At 37.1% G+C, this 12,093-nt stretch overlaps 1 protein-coding gene across 1 annotated transcript in view; it reads left to right on the top strand.

Moving 5' to 3' along the window:
- The window catches only part of USP24 (ubiquitin specific peptidase 24), a 149,761-nt gene that overhangs the window by 59,050 nt on the left and 78,618 nt on the right, over positions 1-12,093 (top strand). Inside the window, exons 13-20 of the mRNA XM_058552517.1 lie at positions 57-164; positions 359-454; positions 544-705; positions 905-952; positions 6,519-6,626; positions 7,257-7,406; positions 8,322-8,453; positions 9,281-9,392. Of these exons, the coding sequence (XP_058408500.1) occupies positions 57-164; positions 359-454; positions 544-705; positions 905-952; positions 6,519-6,626; positions 7,257-7,406; positions 8,322-8,453; positions 9,281-9,392 (916 nt within the window). The remainder of the gene's footprint in view (positions 1-56; positions 165-358; positions 455-543; positions 706-904; positions 953-6,518; positions 6,627-7,256; positions 7,407-8,321; positions 8,454-9,280; positions 9,393-12,093) is intronic.

Raw genomic sequence — 12,093 nt, 5'->3', positions numbered from 1 at the left:
ACTTAGGTTTTTCCAAGTTCCAAGACTGAACTTTTTTCCAATGTCTCCTTTTCTAGTCAGGACAATCATCTACTGTCATCGAGAACATCCATACTATTATTGCTGCAGCGGCTGTCAAATTCAATTCAGATCAGCTGAATCATTTGTTTGTTCTCATTCAGAAGGTATGTGTTCAAACATGCTTACTTTTAAGTTTTTCTAAAATAAGCTCATTTTGAGATCTCCCCCCTCTAAATTAGCCATGTTTAAATTTACTCTTCTTACTTCCTTGAACTTTTTTAGCTCAAGTTTAAAGTTTCTGCATTTGATAAAATGGATGGTGAAGCAAGTTCCGTGTCTTGTCTTTTCCATTCTGCAGAGCTGGGAGACGGAGAGCGACAGAGTCAGACAGAAGCTGCTGAGCCTGATTGGCCGCATAGGCCGGGAAGCTCGCTTTGAGGCCACTTCCGGGAAGGCAGGAGAATCACGTCAATTTTTCTAGCTACAGGTACTTAAAGCAGTTTACTTGCGGATCGGCTGGCTCATCGTGTGCTATTGTTGCAGGTGTTGGATGTGCTCTGGGAACTGGCTCATCTTCCAACCCTGCCCAGTAGTCTTATTCAGCAAGCCTTGGAGGAGCACCTGACGATCCTTAGTGACGCGTATGCAGTGAAAGAAGCAATCAAGAGGAGCTACATCATTAAGTGCATAGAAGATATTAAAAGGGTAGGTTTTATCTTCCGTCTAGTTTTGTTGTCAGAGCAATAGCATTGTCTGAGTAATTAGTGCCAAATAATTTTCCTCCCCTTTATGTAAATTAAACTAAATATCCTCTCTGGAAATTCTTACCTTAGAGTCCACGATTGGGAGATTTAGACACTGCTTTTACCAAATCACTCACATTTTTCTTAAAATTAATTTTCAGCCTGGAGAATGGTCAGGTTTGGAAAAAAACAAGAAGGATGGATTCAAGGTAAGAATTTGCAGATGGAACCAACTAAAAGGTGTACTAATTTAATAATTCGTTTTAATAAATTGCTTCATAATTTTAAGGTAACAGTATGTCTTACTGTTTCTAGAGTAATGTTCAGATACAAACTGCTATTTAAGTATTTGTTTATAATCTATGCTTTATTGTTTAAAGCTTGGAGAGTTACTGACTCTCAAAGGGAAAAAAATCCAGGGTCACATTGAAAGAGTAGTTTTATTATTTCCATAAAATTGTAAGACCTACTTACTTTTTCTTTTTTAAGTTAAATCCATATATGCACAACTTGAATAAGTACAGTGGATTCCAAATAAATATCTTGCTAATTTTTCTCCCATAAGGGAGAAATGGAGGAACATTCATAGAGTAAGAAGAGACAAGGGAAGAAAGAGGTTCTTTGAGTGCTGGCATATAGTCATTTTCCAAGTTCTTGATTCAGATGTGTTCTTTAAAGAATTCCTTAGCTATTGAGTGACTGCCTGCTGCTGGGGCACGGTTTTAGAAGGTAGGCTTGGGTAGTGAGTGTAGGAGGGACCGGCGCTGTGGAAGCCCTGCGCTTCGGGGCTCTGGTTCCAGCTTGCTGTGGACTGTCCTGTGAATGAGTGTAAGCAGTGGGGATTGTAGCGTCCTGGTGCTCCAGGCCTTGAATGACAGGTCTGCCTCTCTGCCTGCGAGAGAGCTGATCAAAGTGGCGCTCACCATGAGGTCGTGCTTCCATTGTTGCAGCCCTGAGCAGAGTGGAGTCCTCCTCCCACGTCAGCCCTCGGGCTGCCCAGCCCAACGTAAAGCCAGCCGGCAGAGGGTTTTTATTTTACTGTTAACATAAAAAAGAAAGGTTTTTCTAAATAGTTGGCGGCTTAGTAATTTCATTGGTAAAACATATTTCTTGGCTTTCATTAATAAGTATTTCTTTAAAGGATCTTGAATACTGCTAATTTTCATTGGTATATTCAGAGACTCTTAGCTCTTGTTAAGAGGTGATTCAGTAGGCTTTTATTTTCTTGTTATATTTGGTCATAAAGTTTAGTTGGGGACATTTAAGAACTCTGTGTTTTATATTTCTGACGTTGAAATTTGATCAAGTGAATTTTGTACATATAATCTAGCTTTAGAGATTTTAAGAGTCATTCACCAAGTGGAGCTGGTAATGCTCAGGTTATGAGAAATTATCTTTAACTCAACAGCACTGCTCTCTTTCTGCTCAGATACAATTGAATTTTTCCAGTTTTCTCTCTCAGCTCAGCAATTCAGATAATGTACCAGCCTCTGTCTTTATGATTGAAACTCATCCCGAGTTATTTAAGAAGTCTAGATCCTTCAGTAGTAATCATAAGAGGAAAAGGGTATCTATAGACAAATAGTCTTTTCTTCTCAGTGGTAGATACATTTCTTTACAGATGTGAAGGTCAAAGCTGAAGGGACTTTTCCCTCCCTCCAGGGAAATGGCTTTTGAAACCAGAAGGTCCTCCCTGCCCTCTGTCCCTCCCTTGTCACAGCCCAGCAGTACGGAGCTCTTCTAGCCGGTAGCATCGCTGCATCCTTATCGCTTCTCTTTGCAGTCACTTCATTCATGTCTGTTGTTTTATAACAAAACTCAGAAAGTAACAGGGAGATTTTTGGAGTCACTTTGTGAGTCTTAAAAGGAATAGTCTTCCTTTTTTATTTCCCACTGCTCCCAGTAAAGAAATTCTGATGTACCATTATTGCATTCCAAATAGTAATATCTTGCGTGTATACAGCACTTTTCAGTTTCCTAAGTGCTCACAGAGACTCTCCTAAAGTACACATGGCTGAAGGGGGGCAGTGGGAAGATCAAAGCCCCCTGGACATGACTCCAGGCAGGGGGGTGAATTATATACTTACTGCCACTAAAGGTGTTTTTCTATGCTATGCCTTTCCTGCCAGGCAGCAAGGTGGGCTGACTGGGGATTATGTCTCCCTGCCAGGCTGCACAGAAACTAAGCAAAGGGTAAGACAAGATCACCCCTCTTGCCCCCTCCCGACCTCAGCTGCCTCTGTTCCCCCAACTGATTCCCTCTCCCTCTGCTTTTGACACTCCTAAAATTCCCAAGTTCCACTGTTGTGTTCAGAAATTCTGACCTTGATTTCTTAACTTTATTTCTGTAGATTCTGCCAGGACACCCGTGGCTCCCTTGGTCCTCTTTCCTTTGCTTCCTTTATGCCTTCCACTGTCCACCCTCAACCCTTTCCCTCTTATTTCACTTTTGTCCTTCAATTAAAAAGTTTAAATGAACTCATCCAAAAAAAATTACTAAACCAAAAAAATCATTTTTACTCAATTAGTAGTGTTTGCATATTTCTTAAGATGTTGTTTTAAGACCTGCTAGCACAGTGCCTGGCAGCCCTTCAATGAATGTGGGTTCCCTTCCTCTTCCTCCCCTTCGCCCCAGGAGGGTGAACTACACTGAAATTGTTACCCCTAGTTGAGTGGCCTCTACTTGCCAAAACATGTAACTGAAGGTAAAAGTCGCAAGATGCCCTGGTGCAGTCTCACATGGCATGTTAGCACAGGAGGACAAACTTTTTTAAAAGTGTCCTCCCCTGCAAAACTTGTTCCTTTGATTCTAGGTAAGTGGCTAGGTCTGGAGAAACCAGACAGATGAGGAGATGGGGGTGTTCAACTTTGAGAAGGGAGAACTCAAGAAAGAATAGAAAGCTGTCTTCAGATACTTAAGAGGATTATTGTAGAGAAGTTTGATTCAGCTTACTTCTTATGTCTCCTAAGAAGTTATGGGAAGGCATGTTTCAACATGATAGGTCAATGAACTTTCTGTGAGAACAGTCTGAAGTAGAATGCACTGCCTCCTGAGTTCCTCATTGCTGGAAGTACTGGGAGACTAGTCATTTAACAAAAATGAACAAGGCAAAGTTAGGCATAGGTTTGCAGGCTAACTGGTTGACCTCTAAGGCTTCATCTGATGTTGAGAGTCTAATTTGGACATACCATTAACTCCTACTTATGAAACCTCAGCTCCATTATCAGACGTTATCAAATATGTTCCTTTTAATTGTTCAGCATAGCCTTTTTTCCCCTTTTAAGTGGAGAAGAATAATTTAAATTTTTTTGTAACTTAGCAGCATAATGTCATAGATATGATGGAATAAATAACATCTTTCCTGTTTGCTAACCTTTAGAAAGGCTATATCAGAAATACTTTTTTTTTTTTTGCTTGGGGAAGATTAGCCCTGAGCTGACGTCTTTGCCAGTCTTCCTCTATGTTGTATATGGGTCGCCACCTCAGCACGGCTGACGAGTGGTGTAGGTTCATGCCCGGGATCCAAACCCACAAACCTGGGCCACCGAAGCGGAATGTGCTGAACTTAACCACTATGCCACGGGGCTGGCCCTTAGAAATACTTTGTAAATTCAAGTTTTATACAATTTTTCTTTTAATTTTTTTGGATAGTGAGCTACCTTCAAAGGATGATTTTCGATGTTAAAAATATTCTAACCATAATTGACTTAATTGGTCATAATGATACTTGTTAATATATATCATTATTTGCTGAAGGGTTCATATTTATATCCTAATGTTTGTAATCCTTTTGGAAGCTATCAGTTTGGACTTAAGCCTTAGAGTTTTATTGTTTGTCATTTTGCAACTTTTATATCTTACCGGAAATATCCTAGCTAGTCTTGCAAGTAGTTGGCCTTTAATATATACCTTATTTCTCTGATTCTAAGATGCCAGTGATTGCAACCTGCCATCACAGATTTAATAAGCTTGCAAAGAAGAACAAAAGAAACTTACTTTTGCCTTCCATTTGTTTAGATTCACAATCAGAATTTGAGTCCAAGCCCCCTTTTGACCAGTGTGTACAGCTTCACTGTGTCACATTGCTTTTCATTATCGATAGTGGTGCTTTTGACCTCTTTGAAACTTTAAGCGACTGTATAATTCTGAAGCATGTTGAAGAATATGGAGTTTTGTATCCTTGTCCATTTTCATAAAACTCAAGCTGCTTTCTTCCTTAATTGAGTTGTGTATACTACAAGTTAAACAGCTTCTCTGGAATTCAGGTACAACTTTGAACAGAGAGACATTGCGTGCTGAGTGACACGGCCCTGCACAGGGTATGAGTCTGTCACACCAAATTCTCCTGGCTTTGAAAAATGCTTTAGTTTGAGACCACTGACAGTTTTCTTTTCTTTTGATTGAATTGACAGACATGACAGGTTAGTCAGTGCTACATCATAGTGTAATCTTTTTGATAGCATTTAAGTAACAAATCGGTGATCTAAATTTAAGTTAAAAAGCCATCCTTGTTTGCTGCTGCTTCTACCAAGTAACAGCTAAAATGACAGGTAGATGAACAGATACCTTTTGTAATCAGCTAAGTGTGCACATCTCAGGTAACGCCAGCTATGTGAAAACTTACTTCTATGCCTAGTGGCTGGTAAGTTTCTGCTAACGTAATTGTAAGGAGTGTCAATTTCAGAAATGTGAAAATTTGTAAAACCTGTATCTTAGAATCCCGGAAATATGGTATTTGCTGACTGATTGGTTAATCCCTAAGAAAGCCAGTGTTGTTCTGGCAATAGCTGTCTCGCATTTACACATTTAGTAGTATGTTTTTCTGCAAAAGACATCAAAAGTGTTTTTCCGCCCCATTGAGGTCTGCATCTTACAGAAAGACTTGAAGAAGCAAGAACGCTTTAAAAAAAAAAATCAGTATTCAGCCTTTAAAATAAATGCTAAAGGCTTAAACTTTTACTTGGTTTTCTAGAGATTTAATTGATAAATTGATTAATAGTGTTTAATCTGACAGTCTTACAAATTTTATAATGAAATCTCATAGTTTAAAAGATGCTATTTATTAAAAAGCAATTCTTTTTATAAAGACTATTGCATGAATATCAGACTTTTCAGATATGTACTGTAAAGATCTGGATTGTCATGTATCAGTTTCAGAAATAATATATTTGAAAGTGTCTTGAAAAATATAAAGTATAAGTATAAAGTGGCTATAATAATTAATAACAATAGATTTATCTCTTTTAAAATTGTTTTAACTAGGAAATACAAGCAGATCATGAGTATTGTCTTTAATATTTAGACCACTATCAGTGTCTTGATCATATCACTGGTATCTTAATCATATAATTATAGAACACCATATTTTTATACCATTTTACTTCTCAGCTAATTCAGTATTATCCAAGTTAAGCTTTTGCCATCAGTTTATTTTATTATGTCAACGTGTCCTAGCAGCCTGTGCTACTTGATCTATCCTCTGAAGTTGCTAATTCCTTGTCGTCTGTTTTTTGCTGACGTACCCTGTACATTCACTGTCCCTTCACATCCACTCCTGTTTGCAGTCCTGGGCCTTAGGAAATTGCATGCAGAATAAGAAGTTGAAGACTGAGTTATGAATGCATGGAGATAAGCTATAAATGAGCAATGTGAAAAGAAAAATAATACAGTGTATAACAATAAAACCTAATTGACTTGGAAATTTTTTATAGCTAATAAATTTAATCTGCCATTTATTTCTAAATTTAATTAATGTAACTTCTTTTTAACTCTAGTCATCTCAGCTTAATAATCCCCAGTTTGTATGGGTGGTACCAGCTTTGCGGCAGCTGCATGAGATCACTCGCTCATTCATAAAACAAACCTATCAAAAGCAAGACAAGGTAAGAGTATAGATGTATTTGATTATTATACATTTACTTGCATAACCTTTTATAATAACGAAACGAAGAAAATTGCTGAGTTTTGTAGTCACTGTTTTACATTTTTATGGTGATTGATACAATTCATTCATATTATTTAATAATCATTTAAACATCATTCTACTTTTATTTCTATGGGCCTTTTCTTTTAATGTATCTCTCACTCATTTTCTTTTTATTTCCTTAATTTATTGAGGTAATTAAGCCAATTTTTAAAAGAAATTTGTTTGAAAAGATTCAGAGACTAATTTTATATTGCAGAAAGATTAGATTGCTTAAGGAGCTAGAGTGTCCTCAGTATAATAGACTTGGAAAGAAAGATCTGGAAAAGTACACAAGAAGTGAAATAGTTCTTTTGAAAGACTTCTTAGGAAAAGTCTCTTTTAGGAGCAAAAATTTAGCAGAGAAGTTTATTAATTTTCCAGCGAGTGTACATACCATGTTGATTTTATGTACTTTTCTGTAGGAAACGTAAGTGAAGAAATGCTGGTTTGCTCTGCCTCACCTAGGACACGTGCTGAAATAAAAGCGCGTATTAAACTGACAACTGCAAATTCTCACATCGTTTTTCCTTTTGTTGTTTTTGCCAAGAGCATTATTCAAGACTTGAAGAAAAATTTTGAAATAGTGAAATTGGTAACGGGAAGTTTGATAGCTTGTCATCGACTTGCAGCAGCCGTGGCTGGACCCGGAGGCCTAACTGGGTCGACACTGGTGGATGGCCGGTACACTTACCGGGAGGTACCACACCGTGCTTTCACTTCATGAGGGACAGTCATTTGGCCTTTTTGCACTTGAACTATAAAAATAATGTTTGTTGGGTGTAACTCTAAAGAGGTAGCATGAGGTGTGTTTGTAGTGATAAAACAGTTTTATATCTTGACATAATCTTTCTAAAATAAAAGTTTAGAAAATTGATATTTGTGGGTAAATCTTTCAGTAAATCACCTAAGAACTGCATATAGTTAATGAAAATAAACATCTTTTCTTTGTCTTTGATCTGAAATAATAATTGTCAGTTCTGTGGGTAATTGCTTTTGTTTTTCAAATCAGTTGATTTGTAATATTGGTGTTTTTTTGTTTTTTTTTTTTGTGAGGAGGACTGGCCCTGAGCTAACATCTGATGCCAATCCTCCCCCCTTTTGTTTTTCTTGAGGAAGAGTGGCCCTGAGCTAACTTCCATGCCCATCTTCCTCTACTTTATATGGGATGCCTCCACAGCATGGCTTAACAAGCGGTACGTCGGTGCGCACCTGGGATCCGAACCTGCGAACCCTGGGCCACTGCAGTGGAGTGCACGCACTTAACCGCTTGCACCACCAGGCCGGCCAGTGTTACATTGTTTTAAAAAATTAGAAGAAAATCTTAACTCACCAGTTGTGAGTTTGTGGTGTTTTACTTTGAAGTTACTGAAATTTATATTTTATTGGCATCTAAGGTCAACTGAATTTGTAATAGCCTTGAAGTAGCTTCTACTACATTGTACTGTCAACTTGTAAACAGATTTCTCACATTTACTTTACCTAAAATTATATGAAAAAGCATTAGGTAAAACTATTTTTTTCATTTTAAAGTTTTTGGGTTTTTTTTTAAATTTTGCTTTTAGGTATGAATGCCTAGAGTTAACTAACTAGCATTACTTTTTTTTTTTTGCAGTATTTAGAGGCCCATCTAAAATTTCTGGCATTTTTCTTGCAAGAAGCTACTCTATATCTGGGTTGGAATCGTGCCAAGGAAATCTGGGAGTGTCTTGTGACCGGCCAGGATGTTTGTGAATTAGATAGAGAGGTAAGAAGATGGATTTGTGGATAAAGTAAGGCAAGGGTGGGACTTAAATATTTCACGTTTTTGTGTGTCTCACATCTTCAATTCTAAGCACTCTTCACTTTACTAAGCACACATTTATACTAATAGTCCAGGAACTCTAAGTGCTGCAAAATATTTTTTATAATATATATCTATGATATAAATAAATGTGTGAGTTCTTTGGTAATTTTGATACCATTCTGGGCAAATCCAAATTCAGCCATGTGAGTACAGCTAAAGAATCCTCAGTATATCTTTTAGTTTTCTTCCCTCCCATGAAACTAACTTTAAGTTACCAGCAGAAAACTTGGAGTTCCTGTAATGTTGTTGTACCCCAGAAACACTAAAGAAGAGTAAATGCCTAGACAGATTTTTAAAACTATAATTAAACAGCTGAAAATAGGTTAAACCTGGAGCAGAACACCTCTGCTTTGACGTTTCCTTACAGTGAGTCGATGTTTCCTCCCCTCATTTTACAGAAGCATGACTACCTGGAAGGATTGTGGAAAGGACTAAGCATGTGACAGTGCCTGGCACATCTAAGGCTTGTTAATAAATGTTAGTGGAAAAACCCAAGTGTGAAAGTCAGTGAAAAGTATGAGTATGTATTTTCATTGTCTAGGGGAAAGATTGCTGGTAACTCACTGCTTTATTTCATTCCACAGTTCCAAGCGTTTCAGTTTTGAGTAGTAGTGTGGCCATAGAAATTTTTGAAGAATTAAAAAAATTTATCTTTCCTTTCCCAATTTGGAATATGTATTTCCTGAAATGGGTTCTAGTTACAGGGTAATGTTTGTGTTGATCCACAGATGTGTTTTGAATGGTTTACAAAAGGACAACATGATCTCGAGAGTGATGTTCAGCAGCAGCTTTTCAAGGAGAAAATTCTTAAATTGGAGTCATATGAAATCACTATGAATGGTAGGAAAAAAATTTTAAATCATTTTTTTTTTCGGTTCTTTAAAAGTAAGAAATTTTATTCTTTCCTTTCGCTCTAAACCCACTTTCAGAAGTAACTAAACAATTTGGAATATATGTTTATATACACAGATAAATTCTTTTTTATATAAATGGTATCTTATAATTAATTTTTTTCTTTTTGGTGAGGAAGATTATCCCTGAGCTAATATCTGTTGCCAATCTTCTCTCTTTTTGCTTGAAGAAGACTGTTGCTGAGCTAACATCTGTGCCAATCTTCCTCTATTTTGTATGTGGGTCCCGCCACAGCATGGCTTGACGAGCAGTGTGTAGGTCCACGCCTGGGATCCAAACCCACGAACCCCGGGCTGCCAAAGCAGAGCACACAAACTTAGCCACTATGCCACTGGGCCAGCCCCCTCTTATAATTAATTTTTAAATTATATGGCCTGATAGCTCAAGTGGCCAAACTATCTTTTCATGAAATTACTTAGTACAGAAAGGCTTTCTTAAGGTAAAAATTTGTCCAAGTATAGAAATCCTCCTTTCAGATGTTTCTTTTAATTGAAAAAATTTTTTTGAGATATAATGCACATACCATAAAATTCACTTTTTTTTTTTTTTTGCTGAGGAAGATTGGCCCTGAGCTAACATCTTTTGCCAACCTTCCTCTATTTTGTATGTGAGCTGCCGCCACAGCGTGACTGTGAACCAGTGGTGTAGGTCTGCGCCTGGGAACCGAACCCAGGCTGCCGAAGTAGAGCCAAACTTAGCTGCTAGGCCGTGGGGGCTGGCCTAAAATTCACTTTTTTAAAGTGTACAATCACTGGCTTTTAGCATATTCACAAAGTGCAACTTTCACCACATTTTAATCCCAGAGTGTTTTTATCATCCCAAAAAGAAAGTCTGTACCTTAGCAGTCACTCTCCCTTTCCCCATTTCCCCAGCCTCTAATCTATTTTCTGTCTTTATGGATTAGTCTATCAGTGGAATCATACAACATGTGGCCTTTTGTATGTGGCTTCTTTCATTATGCTAAGGCTTAATGTTTTCAACGTGCTACATGCCACGTTGTAGCATGTATCAGTACTTAATTCTGTTTTATGGCTGAATAATATTCCATTGTATAGATATATCACGTTTTGTTTATCTGTTCATCAGTTGATAGACATTTGAGTTATTGCCACTTTTTGGCTATCAATAATGCTGCCATAAACATTCTTGTACAAGTTTTTGTGTAGACACAGGTTTTCATTTCCCTTGGGTATATACCTACGAGTGGAATTGCTATGTCATATAATTAACATTTGAGGAACTGCTAACTGTTTCGCAAAGTGGCAACACCATTTTATAATTCCACCAGCAGTATGTGAGGTTTCCAATTTCTTGACATTCTCACCAATACTTGTTATTGTCTGTCTTGTTATTTCAGTCGTCCTAGAGTATGCGAAGTGGTACCTCATTGTGGTTTTGACTTGCATTTTCCTAATGACTAATGATATTGAGCATTTATTCATGTGTTTATTGGCCATTTGTGTATATTCTTTGCAGAAATGTCTATTCAGATCTTTTGCCCATTTTTTAAATTGAGGTGTAATTGACATTTAACATTATATTAGTTTCAGATGTACAACATAATTCAATATTTGTATATATTGCAAAATGATCACCACAGTAAGTCTAGTTAATATCCATCATCATATGTAGTTACAACTTTTTGTTGTTGTTATGAGAACTTTTAAGGTTTACTCTCAGCAACTTTAAATATCCAATACAGTAATTATTAACTATAGTCACCATGCTGTATGTTACATTCTCATGACTTATTTATTTTATAACTGGAAGTTTGTACCTTTTGACCCCCTTCATCCATTCCACCCACCCACCCCCCACCTCTGGCAGCCACCAGTGTGGTCTGTATCAATGAGTTCAGTTTTAGGGGGTTTTCTTATTTTTGTTTTTTAGATTCCACATATAAGTGAGATTTTAGAGCATTTGTCTGTCTGACTTATTTCACTTAAGGTAGTGCCCTCAAGGCCCATTCATGTTGTCGCAAGTGGCAAGATTTCCTTCTTTTTATGGCTGAATAGTATTTCATTGTGTATCTATACCACATTTTCTTTATCCATTCCTTCATCAGTGGACGCTTAGGTCGCTTCTGTGTCTTGGGTGTTGTAAATAATTCTGCAAAGAATTTGGAAGTACATATATCTTTTCAAGTTAGTGTTTTTGTTTCCTTTGGATAAATACCCAGAAGTGGAATTGATGGATCATATGGTAGTTACGTTTTTAATTTTTATAGAACCTCCATACCGTTTTGTTTACCCATTTTTTAGTTGGGTTATTTGTCTTTTTATTGTTGAGTTGTAAGAGTTCTTTATATATTCTGCCTACTGGCTCTTTGTCAGATGTATGATTTGCAAATATTTTGTCCCATTCTATGGGTTGTCTTTTCACTTTCTTGATAGTCATTTGAAGCACAAATTTTTTAATTTTGACCAAGTCAAATTTATCCATTTTTTCTTTTGTTGCTTATACTTTGGGTACCATATCTAAGAAACCATTGCCCTATCTAAGGTCTTGAAGATTTATACCTAGGTTTTGTCATAAGAGTTTTGTAGTTTTAGCTCTTGATAGACTTTGAGTCTTGTCATTGGTTATCTGTGTTACTTAGAGTGCATGAATTTATCGGACATTATATAAT

Source organism: Diceros bicornis, chromosome 13 (genome assembly GCF_020826845.1).
Source record: "Diceros bicornis minor isolate mBicDic1 chromosome 13, mDicBic1.mat.cur, whole genome shotgun sequence".
Lineage (NCBI taxonomy): Eukaryota > Metazoa > Chordata > Mammalia > Perissodactyla > Rhinocerotidae > Diceros > Diceros bicornis.
This window is presented reverse-complemented; position numbering and strand designations above follow the sequence as displayed.